The sequence below is a fragment of the Etheostoma spectabile genome, chromosome 20 (genome assembly GCF_008692095.1).
Source record: "Etheostoma spectabile isolate EspeVRDwgs_2016 chromosome 20, UIUC_Espe_1.0, whole genome shotgun sequence".
Classification (NCBI taxonomy): Eukaryota; Metazoa; Chordata; class Actinopteri; order Perciformes; family Percidae; genus Etheostoma; species Etheostoma spectabile.
The window spans coordinates 1,335,263-1,359,417 of NC_045752.1; the positions used below are offsets into that span (position 1 = coordinate 1,335,263).

Here is a 24,155-nt window from a genome sequence, read left to right on the forward strand (position 1 = left end):
ACTAAGAGATAGGTTATTAAAAGAAAGAGAAAAAACCTTTTACGTCACATGCGAAAGAGGAGCCGGTTTCATGTTTATTTTCGTAAAGGAATAGGATCTACTCATGTACTTTGCTCCGAGCAGGAAGCTTGTTACGTAAATATATATTTTAAGGGTTTAGATGAGTGTGTGTCTGTGTGGGTGTCTATCCGTGAATGATACGCCATTCTGTGCCTTCCACCTTTTTTCTGTTCAGGCTGTTTCCTCGCATTTTTTTGTCCTGTCCTCCCACGGTTTCCGACAATCCTTCCTGTCTCGCAGACACCAGTAGAGCCCTGTGAGAGCATCATTTGAGTCATGAATGATTTTACTTACATGGGCATTGAGAAATTGTAGCAAAAAGGACATCCACCTTATGTAAACGTCTCCTGTTATGGATGAATATGAGCAGGATTGAGGTCTGCAGGGTGTACAAACGGCGTAACATAGAGATCTGAAAAAGCTCTATTTTTAATAGTGCTACTCAGAGCCTTTACTTAAAGGGATAGTTTAGATCTTTTCAAGTGGGGTGGTATGAGGTACAGTATCCATTTATAGTCAGTGTATTAACAATAGTAGATGATGGTCAGAGTACAGAGTACTTACACGGAAGCTTTACCCTTGTGTTGTCCTCGGGTCAAATTGACCCGTTTCAAAGGGTTTTATATCAGAAATATTAGATTTCTTTCAACCAAATTGCCCAATAATAACATGGATGATTCCATACAACGTTCTTCAGGTAAAATTAATGATTACTTTCATTGAATTTTTGGGGTGTTTTATTTAATCTTAAAGCATTTGAATTCTTGTTTTAATGTTTTCAAAACAGTATCCGGAATAAACTTTGACATATACCCATCTGAGATCCACTCAACATCCTCTGATCTTTACTATTAGTCAAAATAATTCATAAATTCTGCCTTGTTAACTAATAATTATAATTTGATATAAATGAGGTTTGTTGACCATGAATTCCAAGAATAGGTGTAAAACCTAGTATAAAACCAGCTCAGGTTTTTAAAAAAGCACCAAAAGCATGGAAAAACTGACAAATAAATGAGAAAAAAATACAAAAACCTCGGAAAAACACCCCAAAAATGGAACGGCTAGTTCATAGTCAAAGGGAAGACAACATAAGGGTTAACAATAATGCTGGAGGGGGGTGCACTACTATCTTTGGCACTACATTTTCTCAACCGTAGAACCTCCGTATTTCTACGCATAACCACAACCGTGCTGCACACTGTATTACGCCGCAGATCAGCTGTTTGGGTGAGACTAAGCGGTTTATAGAATGAACAAAGATAAGAATTTAAAAATGAGTGATAGGACAGGGACAACAAAATGCTTTTCACTGTGGAGAAAAGAGATGCCTTTATGAGCTTTTACGAGTGTACAGAAGAACTTTAGCAGAGGAAGACTAAACGGGTGTAGGAAATCGGAGCTATTGCCCTCTGAAATGTAGTAGAAGTATATAGTAGCATAACATGAAAATTTAATTACCATTACTTGAGTAAATGTGCTTCATATTTTCCACCATTGAGTAGTCCTGAAAAATGAACTTTGAAATCACTACACTTCATCTGGAAGATATCATCCACAATTTCAATTTTTCTCAAGGAAAGCAGAGCCTGTGCACACAGATCCAGGTATAAATGTCTTTACCAATCAAATAACCTGACAGACTTTAGGGGCAGAAATGTAATTAAATCAATAAACTGGAAGCCAGTCGAAATCATGCACCACAGCCTTTGTGCTGGTGTACACACACATTACAGTAATCCTTCACAGACACAAAGCAGCATCTTTTTGTAAGCTAATTTTGAAGGAGACTGAGTTTGTCAGCTCCATTATGCCTGGACAGATGAAACAGTCTTCTGTGTTTCAGATGTCTCGCCATTAAATATGTTATTAACAGCAAATGAGATACCAGAAGATGTCATTTGTTTCACTGTTTGTTAATGTCGCACATGTTTAACAACCTCTCGCCACAGAGGAGCGCCAGCATTAATGTGAGCATGTGTGCCCGTTAACGGCCTTGTGTTAATGCATTTGAGCTGAAGTTTAAGCGAGGGCAGGGGGCTGTGTTCTTTTATATTTGGATGAGGGTGAATCATCTGCATTGAGTCACAAAACAGAGATTTGTTTTGTTGTAGTCAGTGCTGCTTTTAAATAAGATTTAGATGAATGTTCAGGGACATTGTGAGCAAAGATAAGGGCTTATTACATGTTTAATCTGGGGATCACAAAATATTCAGGTGAAAACAGCTTTTTACTGAAATATGAGGCTGTCAAGTGGTGGGGAGAGTTGAAGCACAGCACATTCATAATAAACCCTACTGTGTATGCTCTAAACTCTACTGTGTCTGCCAGAAAGCAGCGGGGGAGTGGTAATGTTTTTTTTCTTGTTTCTTGTTCTGTGCAATTCTTTGCGTGAATCAAAATGTGTTTTTAGACAGAAAGAATATACAACATATCAAAAGACTAAGACTCTACAGCTGTTCTTGCAGCTCTGTGAGGCTATACATAGACACAATGGTGCTTTGAGCTAAATGCTAACGGCAGCATGCTAACATGATCACAGCCGCATTGCTCATATGCCGGTAATGTTTACCAGATTCAACATTTTGCGTGTTAGTGTTTGCTAATTAGCACTAAGTGATGGGAATGCCATTTAGTTTTGCAGGTATTTGATCATAAACCAAAGTATTGGACAAATTACATTTTTGACCTGCTGGTGGCGCTAGAGAAAAGAGTAAGGCATCACCAAAGCTATAACAATCCACCCTGAGGGGGACATGAATGTCGATACCAAATTGAATGCCAATCCATCTAATAGTTGTTTTTTAAGAAAGATATTTGGACCAAAGTGCAGACCATCCCTTCAACCAGAACACTAGCGTGGCTAAAGTGGCTGCAGGTTTTACACTGTCCACCCCTTTAAATGTATGTCAAGAGTCTGCACTTCTTCTAAAATTATTGTGCAAGTGTAGAGCCAACGCAATAAATGTGTCAGTTTTGATTGGATGGTTTATGCTCTGACAGCTTCTATAGCACAGTGGGGGTTTCTCCTCCTTAATGCGTAAACTTAATAATATAAACTTAGTCAGTCTGGGTAGTAAACACAAACTGGCTTGTATTCGCACAAACAACAATGTCATCGCTAACCTAACCTGTTTGTCATAACGAGCTGAGCCGATTCTTGGCTACACTTTTGGGTTGAATATAATACCTAAAGGGACACTGGAATTCTGTGCAATTTCATACAGTGCAATATTTATTCATTTATTATTTTGTACTTAACCATTTCATTTCATTACAGTGCAACATTTATTTATTTGTTGTGAAGACTTAACTACTTTTCACACAATGTGTATACAAAGCTATTTTATATATGTATCTAGTCGCTCTCAGGACTCAGGGCTGTGCACCAGGCCACCCCCCCCCCCTTTTTTTTCTCTGCACCACCTATACTTTATATCTTTATATTTTATATTCTTATATTTTATATTTTTATATTTCGTGCCAACACTGTAAAGGGGGTTGCTTCAATCTCATTGCACAGTTACTGCACTTATGTATAATAACAATAAAGGCATTCTATTCTACTCTAAAATGTTAAACTGTTTAGAATAAAGTCTTTTGTTCCAAATGAATCCAGGCTTTCTTCTGCACATGCAAATCCAAGTAGAGGAACCCGAGGCCGAAGAGAGGCTGGGGGTCCAATTGAGAATTAAGAAAAAGGTTTAATGAAAACAGCATGATGAAGATGATAAGACAAAGACCATACTACCCCAAACGTGATAACACTGCAGCTGACAGTGGACTGGATCCATGCTTCCCCCTGATGGAGTCACATGAGACCGGTCCTGAATATTTCTAAATCACACACATTTATCCCCTGCACCTGTGGGCGGTTCCTTTTCACCTAGTGTTTTCAAACCCATTCTCATTGGTCCGCCGTTGGCACGGTAACATGTTGAGCGCTTCTTCGCTGTCCAATGAGGAAGGACATGGCTCTAAACTCCGCCCCTTTTGGGTGGTTCTATAATGTAAATGAGAAATTCTAACAAAAATACAGTTATTCAACATTGTATTGTCTTAGCCTAGTCTTCTGTCTCCAGGGGGTAGGAGACAGAAGGTTACTTCCTGGTGTGAAGCAAAAGGCTTCTTTCTATATGTTAAATGCCAGACTTGACCTGATCTATTTCTTTAGAGTCAGAGGAAGAGATGGGGAAGGTGAGAGACAATAAGGCCGGTCTTGACCTCTTCGCAGAGACAAGTAATGCATATTTTCCTAACCTGGCTGCATCACACATAAACAGAAATACATTGTTTTTAACTTTTTGTAACTCAACACTTCCCCCTGCTGCTGCCTGACACATTTACAGCGCCGTGTAAAGAGGCATCCCCAGGCAGCACACTATTAACCACAAACGCTCTTGAACTGGCATGCAAACCCCAGTGAACCTGTCCCCGCTGCTTTGTAAAATCCAAACACAATATCCAAACAAATGCAATTGTATGTTCTCCATTAAATGAATGGACACCACTGGAGATTTTATTTAAAGTCTGCACACTTACAGTCTACACACAGTAAAATAAAACAAACACAAGCAGAGCAACAGATGAAGTCATTCTCATTTATATATTGCTGACCTCTTGTCCTCCCCTGCTAGACATGTCTGTAAAGTGTTCCTCAGCACTGCGTGGGCTCTGTGTCCCCTAGCAGAAACATAATCTGCTAAATAGAAGGAACTGGGAAAATTAAGCCAGCATCAAAAATCGTCTAGAAGAGCGAAGGCTCACAGATGATTCAAGCTGTCAAACATAATGGAATAAAAGTTCATTTAGTCCAAAACACCCTTGACGAATTTTTCTTGAGGCACTGATACATTTCATTACTATTAAAGCAGTAATTTATGCCCTTCCACGGCCTTAGTGGAAGTCATAGAGTGTCGATAAAGATTAGGACTCTTAAATCAAAAAAAAAAAGTTTCTCCCATGATGAATTAAGATGTCGGATCATAAGCTGAGCTCCACAGAGGCAGCCGTGCTTCCCCGGCCCAGTGACCCACTGTCCGACTGATCCAGTTTCAACCGCACCTCCTCTTCTTATGTCACTCAATGCATCACCCCTTCCTTTCTTCTCCCTTGCACGCCACACTGCGACAAAGCAGACACACACACACACACACACACACACACACACTATTTATATGCTGATAAATGACATAAATGACTATGGAAAATGCACACACAAAAAGCATTTAACAGACAAAAAACAAAAGTGCAAACAGCCCAAAGGAGATTCAATGAGTTGTGAGAAAATTCTTCATAAGCCAAGCATTGCATACAACTTGCATTTTCCACCATGAGACAGATGCATCAAATACTGTTGGGGAGCATTAAACTAAACCCTATTAAGGAAGTCAAATTTAACCTATGCTCAGCTGTGGCTTACTCAGCTAATATTACTGTGGCCAAAATGATGTGTGAGTAGGTGATGGATTTCTCCATCCCTGTCTCTGCCTGGGTTTTCCAGGCAGTGTAATATAAATTCATTCCACATATTGCACTGGAGCGTCTAAATTTATGGTTGTGCGTCACATTTAGGAGCAGTTTCCCTACTGTTCAGGATTGGGTTGCACCAGCTATTTGTAAATCCATCCTTACGTCCGCGTGTCAAGACGTTTCCTAAGTTCTTCTAATATTTAAGTTTAAACAATTAATCTACTAAATTGTTGCACCATTAAAAGTTAATGTATGTCTAACTAGTAAAGACTTTGGGGTTGAAAGCACATTGATAATCGTCATCCATTTTTAAAAGACCTTTTTGCAATTGGAAAAATGTGATTAACTGTTACAAATCTCACTTAACTCATTAATTAAACATGTACACATTTGCTGTATTTGAGAGCATTTTTTAGGGGTGTTGGCATTGATGAATTCTACAATTTGCTGTATCTGAGCAAAGATTGTTTTTCAGAGAAATGTTTGGTAATTAGTTGTGTCTATCTAAGTGCCTATCTGAGGAGCATAATTAATGCGTACGATCAAGAAACAAACTATTTATCACCCAGTGTGCAACACATGGAAATGTGGCATATGGGTTGAATCGAAAATCGTCCCCTCAGGTGACGCCGACATGAAAACGAATGACAGCCCAGTGGCACCTTTAAAAGGGCTGAAGGAGAGAGACTCATTAATCAATGGCCAGAGGGTTCAGTAGCTTGACACGCTGACACTTCTGCAGGCTGTCGAGCTGAAGACTGCAGATACTGTTTGTACTGACTTCACAAATGAGAAAAAGCATTTTGTAGCAGAATACCTAATGTTGTTTGGGGATGCAGAGTGATTTATAGTCTTTTAGGAGACGAGTGGGAAGCAATTACTGTAGTTTGGCTTTTACACTAGAGACAAAACTCAGTGTAATATACGGAGAGAAGATTGGTAGAAAGCTATTCAATACTAAATATTTCTGTTAAGATCAACTTTAAATCCTTACACCAACGCTCCTATTTTACACATGGCTCACTAATGGTACAGTGCATAAACAAATGAGAGACTGATCACTTAGTGTCTGCAGCTTTTAAGAAGCTTAAGGTTTTGAAGGCTTTTTAAAGCATGTTATAATAAAACCAGAGACAATTAACTGCATAAATTAACCTCATATATGGAAAGCAAAATCCCAAACAAAATCTTGCTGGTAAATGTAGTTCAGTACAACAAGTAGAACAGTGGGGTTTGAAAGTTTGGGCATCCCAGGTAAAAATTTGTATTATTGTGCATTAAGAGGCCAAGAAAAGATGGAAAAATCTCCAAAAGGTCTCAAATGACAGATTAGACATTCGTACACTTTTCCCAGGTTGGAAACAGTTAAGATAGATGTTAATAAAAACATACCCAAAACTTCCTTCTGCAGCTTTTTATAAGAAAAGATCCATTTCTAACCTCCCATTAGCTCACATAACGTTACTGTATTAATGTGCAGTTGGGCCTTTGCTTAGCTTTAAAGGTGCCCTGCCACACAAACCCGTTTTGAAATCTGTTAGGTCCATATGTTTCTTTTTGTCACTTTTTCAACATTTGTCGACTTTTTCTGAGCCTTTTGACATTTTGACTTTTTTTTCCCAAAACTTTTTTTCTCTTACGTTTGTTACTTCTTTTTTTTTACATTTTTCTCACTTTGTTTGGCATTTTTTCACATTTTTGCCATTTTCTTTTCTTTTTTTTTAAATTTTTTTTTACATTTTAGTCACTTTTATTGACATTTGTCTTTATTTTTTTCTCCAAATGTTATAAAATTGACAAAACACCCAAATTCAATGAAAGTAGTGAACTGATTATTCATTGAACTTGTGAGGAACGTTGTAGGGAACCATCCACGTTACTTTTTTGGACAATTTGTTTAAAAGAAACTCAAATTTGTGATATAGAAATCTTTGTGATATAGAAACCTTTTCAAAAGGGGTCAACTTGACTTTCAAAGACAACAGGAGGGTTAAATCAGCTGGATACATGGTTGAACTTTGCTCTTATCAGTGTATCACGGTGTATTCGTTACAGCAATCCGAAGTCAGTAGTGTCGTGTAGTTTCCTGAAAAAGCAAACGCTGTTTGAGAACGGCAGAAACACAGAGCGGAAGTTGAGGAACTGTCAGGGTTCATCTATTCATCTACCCATAATGCAACCAATCTTTTTGTTAGACCCTCAAGTCCAGCAGGTCAATGGCCACATCTTTCAAACTTCACAGATTTAACAGTAGTAGTCTCCACGTCCACGTTGAGAACCCCAGGTGACTGAGCAGTGTTTTTACTCAGACTTGACAATGCTTCTCCAGAGTCCCAGAAGACATTATGCAGCTGTTTTTACGGGGTCAGCATTATGTTCCCACCCTATGATTCCACAGTTAGGCCCTATTCCCACAGCCCTGTGTCCTACATTTCTAATATTTCTTAATATGAAGCCCTATGTTCCCACATTTCCAAAATGAGGTCTCGTGTTCCTACACAGGGCTGCCAACTTTTCCCAAAACCTTGGAGTGAGATTTGTGGGGGCAACCCATATTTTGCCACGTACAAAGCAATTTTTTGGGGTCTTTATCCTTCAGGGTTTAATTGTGATTTGTGATATGTGGGGGGTTGGGGTTCTCCCTAGGGGGTCTGGGGGTATGCCCCCCAGGAAAAATTTTTAAAAATAAACCATTAAAGGGCACTTTCTGGAGAGTTTTTTTGCAAAAAATGGAGAAATCAGTCTTACATGATATGTGCAAAACTGTAGGGTTAAGAACCTTTGCATTGTTGTAGGATCAACAGGTTTTACGGCATTCAGCATTTACATTATATACATTATTAATTCTTATGATATAAGAACTGACCCAGACAACGTGCCAAACATAATGAACCACATGAAGAGACAGTAGCAATCTCATCAACAGCTGAGAAGATTTGGGTCTGTGGGGAACAGGTCCAGGGGTCCCTGGTGTTGGGACAAGGGACCCAAAGTTAAATTAATGTTGAGGGATCAACTAAGACCACTGAAATTCTAAAGAATAAGAACCACTGATCTACATAAATTCTTATCCTTTAACCTTTGTGCCAAGGTTCAGTAATGTTTGGCCCTCATCCTCTGGGCCCCACTTACTGGATTTACTTTTGGGGAAAAAAGACAATTTGTTCATTTCATAAAACATAAAATTAATTATTTACAGTTACATTAGAGATGCACCGAGGTTAGAGAAGCACAATAGTGGCCCAATGTTGCAGTATAGTATATATAGTTTTAGTGTATATATGTAGTATATATAGTATAGTATATATAGTATTTTATATAGTATAGCTCAGATGTGTTTCACCAGATTTCTGCCCATGTTTACAACTTTGTGCACTTCAAAATATAACTCCTCCCATCTCTGTTGGCCGAGATTTGGAGAGTTGTAATATGTCTGCTGTGCATGTCATGCTCCCCTGATATGGTGGATCTCATTCAGACCGTCTGACAGACACAGACGCCCATTCGGGTCTCTGGTCTCTGACAAAGTTAGAGGTGGCTGTACGCTGCGCATTATCGGAGGACTACACGGATGCAACGCGTCACTGTCCACAGCAGAGCAGGTCCACTAACATGAACTGAAGTTGCTACGCTACCAGCCGCGCTGCTCACCTCTGTTGTTACAGAGAGAGTGGACACGAAGCGACGGCGGGTCTGTGATACTCAGAGCTCATACCTAAAGCCGGGGAAATGGGATGGATCGAAAAAAATATTCTCAGTTGCGACAATTCGAAACTTTCACAGACAGGGAGCGCTCTTGAACCCCCTCACGTCTCTGAAAGCACAACTAGTGGCTAAACAGATAAATCTATAGATAAACTCATCTATCAGAAATTTGACCGACCGGGTTGACACTTCAGCGTGAGAAATCGGGGGTGTGGCGTGTGAGCGTGTGAAACCAGTCAAATGCGTTGGGTCTCACGGCCAATGCGTGAGAGTTGGCAGCCCTGGGAACATTTGGGCCTAATTTTAGAAATAAAAAATTAGAAATGTGGTAAAAGGCACACCCCTGTTTTTACATGTTGAGTTGTACTGGATTTAATCTGCTGCTCTGGCTTAATCCCCTCCAACTGTTTTGCTGAAATGTTCACATTTCGGATCATTTTCTTTGTCCTTCAATATCTCTTTGTCTCTCTCTGTAATCAAGCCAGTCCCCAGATCTCTTTTCGTAATATCAAAAACATAAATACAGACATCCTATCCTCCCATTGACAATTTGCCTATCCTGATTTTTCCTCTCCAGACCACCTTGGTCACCATTATATTCGGGACTTTGCAATATTCTCAACTTCCTTGCCCCTCTCAAAACCCATCTGTGTCCTTTTTTCCGCTCTGCCCCTTGGGTTTTTCCCACCTGAGCTCCCCTATAAAAGCCAAGGGTCGCCAACTTGACGCCTCTATAAAAAACTGGCCCTCTCCATTCACAAAGAAATGTATAAATCTCATTTTCCCTTCTTTACTCAAACTAAATGCCGTAAAAAATCAATCTTCTATTCTGACCTCATCTGCTCCAACGAAGGAAACCCAGGTCTCTCTTTTCAATAATCCTAAACCTTTAATCCCCCTGATTCTCTGCCTTCTCACATGTACTCATTGAACTTGTAATTCACTGGTTGTCTTTTTAAGAAAAATCAATCCATTCACCACAATTACATTTGACCCCCTTCCCTTCCCCTCCACCTTTGCCCCCCCAATAGCCAGTCATTTTGTTGCTCTCTACTGCCCACCCCCTCCGAAATTTCTGTCTCATTCGTAAATCCAAGTCCTCAACCTGTTTTTCTTGACCCCCTCCCCCAAGCTCTGGCAAAACCTGTCTCACTTCCCTCATCTCCTTCATAACTACCATTATTCTTCTTCTCTCTCCTCTTGGTATTGTCCCCTCACTTTTCAAAAGCATCCGTCTCACCGTTCTGAAAAAACCTGGCTCAGACCCAACCAACTATAAAATCTTCGTCCTATCTCAATCTTCCCTTTATTTCTAAAAATTCTTGAAAAATAGTGTCTGTTCAACCCATGCTTTTCTTACTTAACTGTCTTATGAAACCCTTTCCAGTCTGGTTTCGCCCCTCCCATAGTACTGAAACTGCCCTTAAAAAAATCACCAAAGATCTCCTCACAGCCCGCTGTTCCGGACTCATCCCATCCTCATCCTCCTCGATCTCAGTGCCCTTTGATACCATTTCTCACTCCATTCTCCTCAATAGACTTTCTTCCCCCGGCATCTCTCACACCCCTCTTGCTGGTTCCGCTCATATCTCCCGACCGCAAATCAGTTTTATTTTAAAATCAATCTTTCACATACCCCACCCCTTCCCCTGTTACTACTGGCGTCCCCCAAGGTTCAGTTCTTGGCCCCCTCCTTTTCATCACCTACCTACTTCCCCTTGGCAAATCTTCCGCAAAATTTAAAATTCATTTTCATTGTTACGCAGACGACACCCAGCTCTAAATTTTTCCACAAACCCACCCCTCGCTCCCCCCCTTGTCCCTTACTAACTGCTTACTTGAAAAAAAAGACTGGTTCACCGCAAACTTCCTTAAACTAAACAGTGATAAACCGAACTCCTCCTCGTAGCCACCAAGTCCACCCTATCCAAATCAATAGTTTCTCCTCTACCAATCGACAACATCCTTGTCTCCCCTTCCCCTCAGGTCAAGAGTCTTGGCGTCATCCTCGTTCCTCCCTCTCCTTCAGTCACACATAAATATATCTGCCGGTCTGCATACTTCCCCTACGCAACATAACCGCCTCCGTCCGTCCCTTACCACTCACACTGCCTCCATCCTTATCCCCAGCCTCGCACCTCCCGCCTTGACTACTGTAACTCTCTCCTTTTTGGCCTTCCTCAAAAATCCCCCATAAACTTCAACTTCTTCAGAACTCAGCAGCTCGTGTCATCACCAGAACCCCCATTTCATCATATAACCCCGGTTCTTCAGCAGCTCCATTGGCTCCCGTTCAATTCAGAATACAATTTAAAATCCTTCTCCATACTTTCAAAGCCATCCATAACCTTGCCCCTCCATATCTATCAGAACTCCTACACATTGCCGTCCCCTCCCGCTCCCTCAGATCTTCCTCCTCCCTCCACCTCACTGTCCCCCATGCTCGACTCATCACCGTGGGGACCAGCCTTCAGCCGCTCTGCTCCCCAGCTCTGGAACTCACTCCCACCCGACCTCCGCAACATCAACTCTCTCCCTCTGTTCAAAAACTAGACTAAAACCCATCTGTTCCAGCTCGCTTATCTGTAAATACACTGTTCCTGTTTGTTTTGTTTGTTTTTTTGTTTTTTGTTTTATCTGTTTGTTATTACTCACTTACACTTTATGTTCCCTATATCTGTCTTTATTTCTCTGTAAAGCGTCCTTGAGTGTTAGAAAGGCGCTGTTAAATAAAATGTATTATTATTATTTATTATTACTTCTCATCAGTAAACTTACTTTACCTTTAAAGTTCCCATGTTTTTTGTCGTTCAGATAGTCTATTAGAAAAGGACCAGGCTGTGTTGTTTCTTCAAACTTTTTTTCTTTTCTTTTCTTTTTTTTTCATAGTAGTGTTATAGTGTTAAATACAATCTCTCAAGAGACCATATATCTAAAAGCAGATGATTAGAAGAACAAATGTGAGATCCTGTTTGATTTAATGTCCTTTCAGCAGACCACCATTACAATAGAACACTTATCACATTATTCTAAAAACTCAATGCAGCTGTCAGTTATCAATCTTCAGTTGTAAAAAAATAAAGCAGAGGAAATCTCTTTAATTCATAGCATTTCTGTGCAAAACAGGGAGAGTCAGGACCCAGAGTCCATATTCCAGCAGCTTGTACCATTCCTACATTGAAGGCTATGAGTTTACTCTAAAATTCAAGCCTTCTATCTTCCATCAGGATGAGCATGGTCCATTTCGGGTGTGCAAGTCAGGAGAACAATCATGACCCACAGGTGCAGCAGCATCTGTGAATATTGAAATATTGTAATATAATTGAAGTATTGTTCATTATTTTATGAAGATGTAAGAGTACATATTATTTTTAAAATACTATGTCCAGAATAACAAAAACTCTGGCCGAAGGGTAGCGCCTCAAGAAGATACCCAGTCTAATGGTGAAATGACAACATATTCATGTTATCACTGGATAACACCAGCCATTTTTTGTCCGTCTTAACCTTACCATAAAAACACATAAATCTGAGCAAACAAAGCTGTTAGCTCACCTGGAGTCCAGTGATCCCGTCACCCTTCCTCTCCACCAGCGGAATCTCGGCCTCTGTTGATCTACAATTCAGCTGGTCTTTTCAACGAGAGTCCCTGACTCCTCCCGTGCACGGTATTCAGGTTCCAAACCTGGGAAGAGGAAGGGATGTTGGGATCCAGCTCAAACCAATGGACCAATGAACATCCAACTATAAAATTGTGGACCCTCTGTGTGTGTGTATGTGTGTTTCAAGTATCTCAAGAAGCATTCATTTGAGGGGGGTTTGGAATTTTGGAGCAGTTTGGACAGCGTTGGATATTGGATATTAGCCTAATAAACTGTAAATAAAACTAAGCGCTGCCATAACGCTTGCTCTTCTGTGTCTACCCTTCACGGTGAAAGCCCAGCTTGAATTCAGTCAGAGCATTACGCTAAGAGGAAACCAGAACCCCCAACTTATAGCGTTCAGCCATTTTTGCTGATCGGTTCTCATAACGAGACGGATAGGTGGCGCGTGGCGCACAGCCATGGGGCAAATGTCTGCAATAACTCCACATTTTAATTGTAATAATTTGTGAGTAAATCTGAATCTGCAAAGTAACCAGTAACATTTCTTCTTCAGGTAAATGTAATAATACAATGTTTTGCTCTGAATTAGAAGTGCAGAGTAAGTCAGTACTATACAGTGGGGGTCTTTCTTTTAGGGTTGAAAAGGTTCCGGGGAAAGCTATGAGCAGCAATACCAAAGGCGAAGTAATCGGCCCGTTCCAGACAGGCACGTCTTGAACTGCAAAAGAGAGTAAATGCCAGTTTCCCTGCCTCCAACCAGCAGCAGCCAAAGCCCTGTAATGGAGTTTGAAAGAACACAAAACAGCACTACAACTCCCCAATCTGCCACTTATTTTCCTCACTGCCACATTAAGGTGAAGGAGCAGAAAGGAGATTCATAATGCTCTGTAAGTGGAGCAGAGCGAATGGCTGGAGAAAGGGTGCGAGGGTAGGGGCACAAAAGGATGTCATCTGGAGGGTATTTTTAGAGTGTGAGGTGCACTGATAACTGGCTGCTATTGCAATCTGCCTGCAGGTTCCCGGCACTAATAACTGCTCTCATTCTGCAGATTCACTCAGACTGAAACCTTCTTATGCAAGGAAACACAGGCAGGGCTGACTGACTCTCTTGCTACCTAACACACATACTGCCTGGCACAAAAATATGGAAGTTTATAAGTGACAGAACTAAGGGACCACAAAAAACAAGCAAATGTTATGCTGGCAATCTGCAGGTCAAGATTTGAGAGTGTAGGACAGATTTATGAGTTCAGAACATGTTGTGGGGGTAAGATGTGTTATGTCTCTGTTGCTCTGTTCCCGACGCACAAACACACACACACACACAATCACACCTGGATGCAGGAAAAACTGCAGATGAGATGTACAGGATGACCTAAATTGAGGACAACTACATTATTGTAGTTGCAATGATGAGTTAAAGTCCAATGGGTACTTTATCAAACCATATGGATGTGTGTCCCAGCCCAGGATAGGAAATTCTGCCTCTATGCTGGAAGTATCAAGGCAGGGCCCCCCTACTACAGCACATGATGACAGCGCAATGTCCACAAGTAGGTTACCATGAACAGGACAGGATAAGATCATAGAGACACAGCAATTCATGTTTTTTACCTTTATGAGGCAGAAAAAGTGGCTGGTAAAAAGTAACTGTGACAGCTGGATTTTTAAATCCAGCTGCCACTGTGGCAAAAAAAAAGTTATCTTCAGGCCCTAGTCCACATATAAATCATATCTATCTCCTTTCTAAATTAAATTAATTGTAATTTTCCCACTCGGGATCAATAAACAGTATGAATTAAAATAAATTAACTTCAAATTTCTGAGTCGTTTTAGAGACAATAACACCATCTGCTGGTCATAAACGTTTACAGTAAATGACAATGAAATACTAATGTTACTTGTACTTTACAAGACTTGACAAGCTCCTTTACTATACTGCACTGCCTATGGTTCCTTGTAGATGTCTCCTGTTATCTACTTTCACTCCTTTATGCTAACATTTGCATTGCTAACAACTAAGCAAACAATACCTGACAAATGCTCATGTTATCTGTATTTTTCTAAAGCTAGTTTCAGACTTTCAAACATGGATGCATATTACACACCACCCACGTCTCGGACGTTAGGGCGCACAACGGAAGTGAGCGGGTTGTCTCAAACAGATCAGACACGACATGGCGTGTTTGCTAGCAAGCAGTAGCAACACAGGCTCAACAATGTTTTCTTTATCACGGCAAACAAACCAGCGCTCATGGACATGCTGCTTTTTTCTGGTGATTTATTTAACGTCGCTACCAGTTTCGGCAAAGCGGGACGGCCTCAGAGAAGTGACCGACGGGACCTGGGAGGAAATCCTGACAGGAGAATGGATGATTGAATTGTCAGTGCCTTGCTAACAGCTACTGCTAACAGCTAGCTTACCGGCTAGCTAGCTTGTCGGTAAACTTAGCTAGTTAGCTAGCATGAGCTATTTTGAGCTCATAGAAACGGGGCATGGTTTCCGCTGTCATATGCAAGCCTACTTGTTCTGTCTTATCTGATTATTATTCTAACTGTCTCTATTTAGTCCTGACAAGTTAGCTAAAGTGTCTTTAACTAACGAAGCTAGATAAGCCAACAACTACAATCTTTATTTAACGGTCGCTAACGCTAACCAACTTACCACAGAGCTGAATGCTAGCCAGTTGGCAATGTAACACGCAAATAAAGTACACACTCAGGTCAACAGTACATTTCAGCTTGTACTCAGTGATGATCTACCGTTACACTTTGATGCAAGTGATTGTGTAGTTTATCAAAGGCTTTAATTGTGAAACTTGACACCCCTTCAGCTACGCACCCTGGTGTCCAGCTTGCCAGCAGCTCCAGCCGGCATGGAAGGAGTTCGCGGACTGGGGAGAGGACATGGGGGTCAACATAGCCAAGGTGGACGTCACAGAACAACCCGGTAGGCTTGAATGACCTTTCCCAGCTGGCTGCTCATAGTGACTCCTACATGAACAACAAAACCGAGCTGTCAAGCCAGTGCAGCATGTCCTAAATAGCAGGACAAAATAGTTGAAATCTCCAACAGCTCTGCCGTAAACAGCAATCAGGAAAAGTAAAGGGAAAAGTAAGACCTTACTTCTTGTAATAATATATGACTGGATAATATAGGCTTTTGTTTCTAGCACTTGGTCCTTTCAATTATTGTTGATGATCAGTATAGACAGAATTATTATAAACACCTCACTGCATTTAGCAACATAATTCAACAGCACTACAAACTACAGCCTCCAAAATGACCTTAGAGTTGAGTCAACCTTAACTAAAAGTTACTTTTTTTTTTCTACTTAAACTGTCTAAAGTTTAAAGACCGTGTTTAAAAAGTGCAATCCACATGTTTACATATGTTTATTACAGTAAATATAACAATCTAAATACTACCAAGTGTGGTAAAGCGCTATATTTGTTTTTATAGTTCTGCAATCAGCCCTTCAGTTTGTTTCTGACTTTCACATGAATGTTTACACCAGGCTTGGTCAGTGCTCAATATACTATTGTGATTAAATTGTAATTAAATAAGAGATGGCATTCATATAAATTCGTGCATCACCTAATTTCATCACCACATACAGGCCTGGACTCAAGGAAAGAACAATTTGTTTTTAACCATCTCATATTGTGTTGTTCTTACCATACAATCACTAATTGCTTGTCTTTCTTGAAAAATACAGAAGGAAAATAAATGCATATTAAATCGTAATATTGGTGAAGAAAATTTCAATTAGATTGTTTTCCAAAATTGTTCAGCCCTACTTGAGAATGGCAAAATGTCAACAAATTTGTATAATCTCACCATAAAAAATGTCAGTATGGGTCAGGAGTTTTGCCGACAACATAGGGCCACTAATTGAGTTATAAAAATGCCAGATAATTGCTACCAGAGATATAGAGGGCATCACTTTCCATCACTGCAAAATTATGTGATTCATTTGACAAGATGAATTGTCTAACACATCCTGCCAGCATGCTAGGGCTGCAGAATTAATCAAATTTTAATCGCGATCACGATTTTGACTTCCCACGATCAAATTTGCGTGATCGAGCAATTCTTTTTGTTTTTAAAGCGTCATTTCATAGAACGCTCCGGGTTTTTTGCAAAGCCAATCTACTGTTCCTACCGTCAGACTAATCAGTTGTTCATGCACCGCGCAGCTTAGTTTCTAGATGTACAGTCACAGAGGACAGAGTAACGGGAGGAAAACTCAACAGATAGCAGTCGGTAATTAGTCAGTCTCAAGGTTTACCAGTTTACCAGTAAACGCAACATTTGTCCCATCTGTTGTTTTCAGACAACAGCAGTGACCAGTGCTAGTCGGTGCTAGTAGCGTCTGTTAGCTGTTAGCTCCTCTAGGACGCACCGGTGCTAATGTCTTTGCATCCGCTGCAATGCTGTTATATCAGTATGGTTTAATTTTGCGTTACATGACCCATTTTGTCTGTAAAGCCGTGCCTGTGTTGGATCTCTCCTCTTACTCCGCGCCCAGCCACACAGCGCCGGTCCACACTTCTGACATTTGTCTACAATTTAAATTTTTTTTTAACACAGCTGTATATTGTTAAGTATGAGGGGCACACCTGTATTTATACCAGTGTTTCCGCGGGTAACTATCGTGGCCGCCACGGCGAAGAACACAGAAGAAGTTATTGAATGCAGCTATCTTCAGTTGGTAGAGTAACAGTGTGAGACAGAGCACCTGGACCTGGACCTGGACCATAGATGTGACCCATGGCCAGAATATCATAGTTCTTAAAAATGCAGTGCAGTGACGATACAGACATTTCATACACACGACGTGTTTATCCGCCGTTCGACCCATGCTGGACCCGTTCATAATGAGTCAGCAGTCTCTCTGTGAGTACGTCCATCACACTCCCTCTCGCAGTTATAAATAGCCTATGTGACAATACAATTTGTTTTGGTTAAAATCAACAAATAATCGTGAGAATAATCGCAATCAAAATTTTGATCAAAATAATCGTGACTATCATTTCGGCCATTATCGTGCAGCCCTACAGCATGCATGTTCATAGAAAACTGCACTAGTATAAAAGGAACACATGCACACTCTCAAATACTGGTTATTTTGGTTAACAACACAACAAATGTCAACCTGAAAAATGACACTTAAGATCTGTATGAGCTTTAACAACGCGGTATTAAACCAAGGGATACTTTATTTCACTGTATTCTGTGTTAATGTTTTTTCCCAGCTCTGTATACAATTTAAGTAATCATGTTAGCAAGTGGTGCAGTGGAGCTGCTATCAAACCATTAATTTAGCCCCTCTGTCTGAAATGTCTTTCAGTTTAGTTATGAGTTTAGTTATGAGTCAAACTGTTCACTCCTGCTCACTGACCGTACTGTTTCTTCTCTCTGTAAGGTCTGAGTGGGCGATTCATCATCACTTCACTTCCTACTATTTACCAGTAAGTTGAGTTCTAAGTTATTCTGTGGTTTTTAGTGCTTCCTCTTGATTGTGGCTGCTTATGGATGCCAACTTGAAAAACAATATAACCAAGTGGGTTTAACTGAGTTTAGTATCTTGTGTACTTGTAGCTCATCAAATCTCTATTCTCCTTTATATAATGTGACATTAACAAGACTATATCTCTGTGTTTGCATAATTTGCTTTAATATAATCAGTATTTACATTTAACATTTCTTTGTCATAAATACAGTATGTCTTTCTGAAATGTGCATGTAAATCCATGCATATTTCAGAAAAACATACTGTATTTACCATGGAATCACTTTTCACTTCCAGTCAATACAACCAAGAGCCTTAACATCAAATTTACCATTTTATTTTTGATTGTTACAGTAAGTTTTGGTCTTTAAAAATGCATATTCAAGTAAAACACCGACATTATCAAATGTCAGATTGGGGTGATATACTTTGCAAAATGCAAATTTGTTCCCTAAATCATATAATGCTTCATTGTGGATACAAATTGCACATTGATATTTTTTGCAGTTCTACCCCTGGCCTGCCTCCCATTTACTGTATTAGTTTTGAGGCTGCCATTTAAAATGAACTTTCACTGCCACACTGTCAGGATTACAGCAGCTAAAGGCATAATTCTTTTTGAAAATGTGCCAGTCCATGAGATTCTTATCACAGCAAATGTGGGTCAAAGCACTGCACCGTTCCTAAACGTTTTTTATCTGCGTCAGCTGTAAGGACGGCGTTTTCAGGAAGTACCAGGGAGCTCGCACTAAAGACGACTTCCTCAGCTTTGTCGATGAGCAGAAATGGAGAGCAGTCGAGCCAATTTCCTCTTGGTTTGGGCCATCGTCATTTCTGTGAGTATTTACAGCTTCACATAATCATGATCATGATAAAGTGTGACAATGTGGTTACATAGGGCTGACTTTTCATTTCCCTACAAACATTATGGCATATATTATACATCAATACCAAAAGATGCTGTTGTGGTTATTATAACATTTATTTTATATTAGATGATCACTCAGCCCTAAGATACACACAGCAATAACAACAACTGGAATTTTGCATCACAGTGGCTACATCAGACACCCGTTAGCTCTATTCTTAGTCTTTTCTGTTGGTTTAAATTAAGAAACACAACCCCCCCCCCCCCCCCCCCCCGTATTTATTTTCTCTGTTTAGGCTTTGTAGTGATGTTACAAGTTTGACAAATTCGTGTTACATCACACTGTCGTTTGCTCCTCTTTTGGCAGAATGAATTCTATGTCTGCTTTGTTCAAGCTCTCCATGTTTATCCGGGTAAGTGAGGATTTCACTCTTTGGTAGTGCTGTAGGTGTTTATTTCATTTCCCACAATCTATTCAAAGACGAAGGTGCTGCTCAGTGTCAAAATGAAACCAGGCTGTCTTTTTACGTGGAAAACATATTGGGTGTAAGAAACAAACAGCAAGTCCAGTTGCACAGGATGCACGGCTGACACATGAGACACAGAAACCTACCACTTTGGATAGATAACTTGGTATTTCCATTGTTTAAGGATGGCATTTTTTTTTTTTTTTTGAGTTTTTTTTCTTTTATTGTTAACAAATCCCATGAAAACACCAAACATCAGCAGTGTTAGTCTCTCAATACTTTGACTAGCCCTGCCTGTCTGTGTCTCTCAGCACCAGCCCATGAAAACACAAGTCTTTAAAAACCTGTTCATAAGTAAATAGTTAATTTTTTTTTTTTTAGCAAACATTTCTCAAAACAGGAGATGATTATTGGGGACTATTTTCAGCTGCAGATGAATATGCATTTTGGCTCTATTTGGTATTTCTGGCAGCTGGATATTGGATGTAAGATTGACTCAAAGTACACAACAGTGCCCATGTTCTTCATAATGACTTGACACTGTAATGAGTGACACAATGACTTATTGATGTATTTTGTAGTATATTTTTGCCGTTGACATCCATTTTCAGCCTCATGTAAAACGTGTGTGTGTTTTTTCCAGCGTTGTCATAACTACATGACGGAGCAGCTGGGGATTCCTGTTTGGGGGTCTTATGTTATCTTTGGCTTGGCCACCCTGTTCTCTGGCCTTGCATTGGGACTGGTGAGTACTCGTGGAGCACTTCTTTATGATTTTTAATAACCGTGAAACTATAGTCAACGCTCTGACAAGGACAAACGCATGCATTGCCAGTGAATTAATGGGTATTGTTTTGTCTTCGCAGTTACTGGTGTTCATCGCAGATTTTGCCTTCCCCTCACGACGCTTCTCCTCTTCAGATTACTACCAGAGTGAGTTTTTATATGAGATCATACTAATGACTGCTTTTATTATCTTATATTCCTAAATGACAGAAACAGTAGGTAACAAATGTACTGGGTAATCAGGTTTTGTTTGTAACTTTGCTGTTGATCAAAATGTTACTCTGCAGAAAAACAGACTATGGAGCAGGCAAGGTTAATCCAACGGCAAGAGGACGAACATGAGGCCGACGGCGAGGAAGACGACGACGAAGAGGAGGAAGACGACGATCAGGATGATGTCTGGAGGAGGAGGAGGAGAGGGTCCCCAGAGGGCCGCCCAGAACCTAGGGGACAGGGTTTCTCTGATGATGCTCTGAGGAAGAGGGTGGTGGCCAACCGCGAGAAGCAGGAGGAGGACGACGACGACGATGAGGAGGACACCTAGAGTCCCACGGTTCCTACTCCTTTTAGAGAAGAGCGTCATGGAGTCAGCAGAGTCGGAGAAGCTTTGGTCCCGAGCTGCAGTGTTTACAGCTAACATCCCCTTCTCCTCCTCCTCCTCCTCCTCCAGGGCCCCAGAAACACCTTGCTTCTATTCTTCTCCCTCTTGTTTTTTAACGGGAGCGCTTGAGACTCTCTCTGTCTGAGCAGCAGGCTCCACCTGGAAAAAAAAAAGAAAAAGAAAAAACACTGCTGACACCTGTTTCCACTTGTGGAGACAAATCGCCTGGCTGAGGTTTAGGTATGAAGTGCAGTAGAGCTGGATTTTGCAACATTGTTTATGCTATGCATCATTTTTTTAAAGTCCTGTTTATTTTAGAATCATTATACCAAGCTTACGTTTGAAGTTTTTTTAGCTTAATTTCATTACTACTCAGCTTAATGTACATATACCGTATGTACATAAGCGGGGTAGTAATACAATCTTACAAACCCTCATGGTTTGACCCAACCAACACTCATTCCTCATTTGAGTGGACTATGGAGGAAAGAGGGAAAAAGAAATGGCTCCAAAGTGTTTAAATCCTGAAGATTTCACGCCTAGTTGATTTGGCGACAACCGTGGTTATCGTGGCAACAACAAGCGCTCTTCTTGTTCCATCACTTGTAATATTTAAAACTGATCTTCTGGTGAAAAATAACAGTTGTCATGTTTTGTAGACATATTTTGTCTAAAATAGCTGTCAGTGCTTACCTCGACAAAAACACCCCGTTTCCTGTAACTCTTTCACAATAAAGCCACCCTGTGTTTCACCAGTTGAATGCTTTTAATGTGAAGCAGCAGCAGCAGGAAATGTTTTGATGCTACCCGCAACTTAATACACCTCTGATACTGTGAAAGGAGAATCAAGAGGGAACCGTGAGGCTTATATCAGTAAAGGCAATTTAAATCTATCGCGGAAATGGCGGACTACTGCACCGTACGATGACATCTATCAATATTGCGATACCGACATGACTTGCGATAAACAGTTATTGAAGTATGCATATTAACATTGCATTTCCATGTCAGCCTGGTTGTCTTTAAATTCAGAACCGGATTTTGAATTGAACATTTTAATTCAAACTAGGCTAAATGTTTCTAGAGTAGCAACTGTAAGGTTTACAACAGCGAAGTTACTACATGTAATCATTGACATCTCACTGAAAACAATCTAAATGTCAATAAAATAAATATTATTCCGGACATCAGAATACTGAGATACTAAGTGATGGATTTGTCACAGCCGGTATCAGTCATTCATCCTGTCCTTTGTCCTCCCTCTGCTGAGGTGAAGGAGGTGCTCGCACCGTCACCACATAATAATTCCCCATGCGGGTTTACCTGAAAGAGTAGGGGCTGTCTCGGTTTACAAGAATTTGCCAAATTTTAAGATACGTGGCAAACTAAGATGAACAGACCTTAAACAGCTTTTGTTTTAGCTTGTCACAATTCGCCATTGTAAGACAGCGATCGAGAGACTGCAAGAGAGATCAGAAGATTGTTTTCTACATATTTATGCTTGATGAACAGGTGTGTTGATAAAAGAATGCCTTTTTACATGAAGGTTTTACTTCAGCTACTTGCAGTAGCAACTGTAGTTGTCTTCAGCTTGAGTTCTCTATATTTAACTTTCCTGTCTCCTGCGGCCTCTGACCTGCTGCCTGCTGACTTTACTCTGTGTGTGTTTGTGTGTAGCCTTTATGTGAAGGAGTTCATCCCCGACGCAGAAGAGATGCTGCAGCGTGATGATGAATATTACAGTTTTTAGCCCCTGGGCCTGTTTTAATACCGGGTTTTGGCACCCATCCATAAATTAAAAATGTATTTCTTATACCCTGCGTTTTAGGCAATTTTTTTTGCTGTGTTTGCTTTGCATATTCATATTGCGATGAAAATACTATTGTAATATTGTAAGGAATATACCTTTTAATCTCAGCCCGATTGTTCCTCAGTGTGTGTAAAGTGTGTATTCTCTTGGTACAGGTACGTTATGGGGCAGGAACCCTTCATATGACCAAAACGTAGACTCTGATTCACTGCCAGTGTGCAGAAACTCTAGGTAGGTGCTGATTTTATAAAAGGAACCATATTCACTCCAAAAAAGTGGTGCGGTGAATGTTCTGTAGATACTACCGGGATATATCCCCATAATGTATCATGCAATCGACCAGTGGGGCGCGTTATTTAATTTTGTGTTACTAATGTTTAATTGTGATTCTAATTATTGAAGGACATTTGCTTAAAAAACCCATATGTGTTGTCAACCTGTGAGCAGGTCTACAGAACAGTATTTGCATGTCAGAATACAGTTAGGGAGGAACAACTTAGGGACGTCCTTTTTAAAATAGTGTTAGATGCAGAGAGACGTCTGTCCTAACGCTGCTCGGCTTTGTGGGACAGTAAGAGGACCAGAAGGAAACTGTCTGCTCGACGAAGGGAGACAATACACCCTACTGTAACCACTTTTTATTGGACTAAAAGAAAAATTATACATTAACTCCTGATATTAAATGAGTGATATTTTGTGTACTTAAATTTCCCTTTAAAGACTTGGACAAATTGGAACTTTTATGTGCATTTGTCAAATATTGCTGTGTGTGTGTGTGTGTGTGTGTGTGTGTGTGTGTGTGTGTGTGTGTGGTGTGTGTGTGTGTGTGTGTGTGTGTGTGTGTGTGTGTGTGTGTGTGGTGTGTGTGTGTGTGTGTGTGTGTGTGTGTGTGTGTGTGTGTGTGTGTGTGTGTGTGTGTGTGTGTGTGTGTGTGTGTGTGTGTGTGTGGTGTGTGTGTGTGTTTTGGCTAATGTAATGACTGGCGTAGATGTTTATTCTAGCATTCATTTTGGTGATGATTGAAATGGGTTGTAATTTTTTACCCGACCTTTATTAACAGCTTGTAGCATTCACACTTTACTCTGAGCTGCCTGTGCTCCTTTTATTGTTTGAACATTTCTTTTGAATAAAGGCAAAACTCTGAAAAAAGTTCATTTTTTTGGCTTCCAATAGTCAACTGGAACAAATATGACCATCTATGATTTATATTCGTTGGTGATTCTAGAAGGAAATGGAAAAGCTGCTCACAGCTGGGAAAAAATGTA

General features: G+C 40.4%; 1 protein-coding gene and 1 long non-coding RNA gene across 2 annotated transcripts; one reads left to right on the forward strand and one right to left on the reverse strand.

Annotated features, from left to right (window-relative positions):
• Window positions 1-12,133: 12,133 nt before the first annotated feature.
• On the reverse strand, window positions 12,134-13,099 carry LOC116670233 (uncharacterized). The gene is made up of 2 exons (XR_004326974.1): window positions 12,793-13,099; window positions 12,134-12,531 (listed from the first exon to the last, which is right to left on the reverse strand). It is a non-coding gene; the product is annotated as an uncharacterized LOC116670233 (long non-coding RNA).
• Window positions 13,100-14,882: 1,783 nt separating this feature from the next.
• tmx1 (thioredoxin-related transmembrane protein 1) lies at window positions 14,883-23,306 on the forward strand. The gene is made up of 8 exons (XM_032500710.1): window positions 14,883-15,225; window positions 15,677-15,792; window positions 18,272-18,317; window positions 19,066-19,194; window positions 19,594-19,639; window positions 20,337-20,438; window positions 20,560-20,626; window positions 20,767-23,306. Exons 1-8 carry the CDS (start codon window positions 15,020-15,022, stop codon window positions 21,021-21,023), a joined length of 969 nt encoding a protein of 322 aa, XP_032356601.1. The 5' UTR covers window positions 14,883-15,019; the 3' UTR covers window positions 21,024-23,306.
• The last annotated feature ends 849 nt before the right edge of the window (window positions 23,307-24,155 follow it).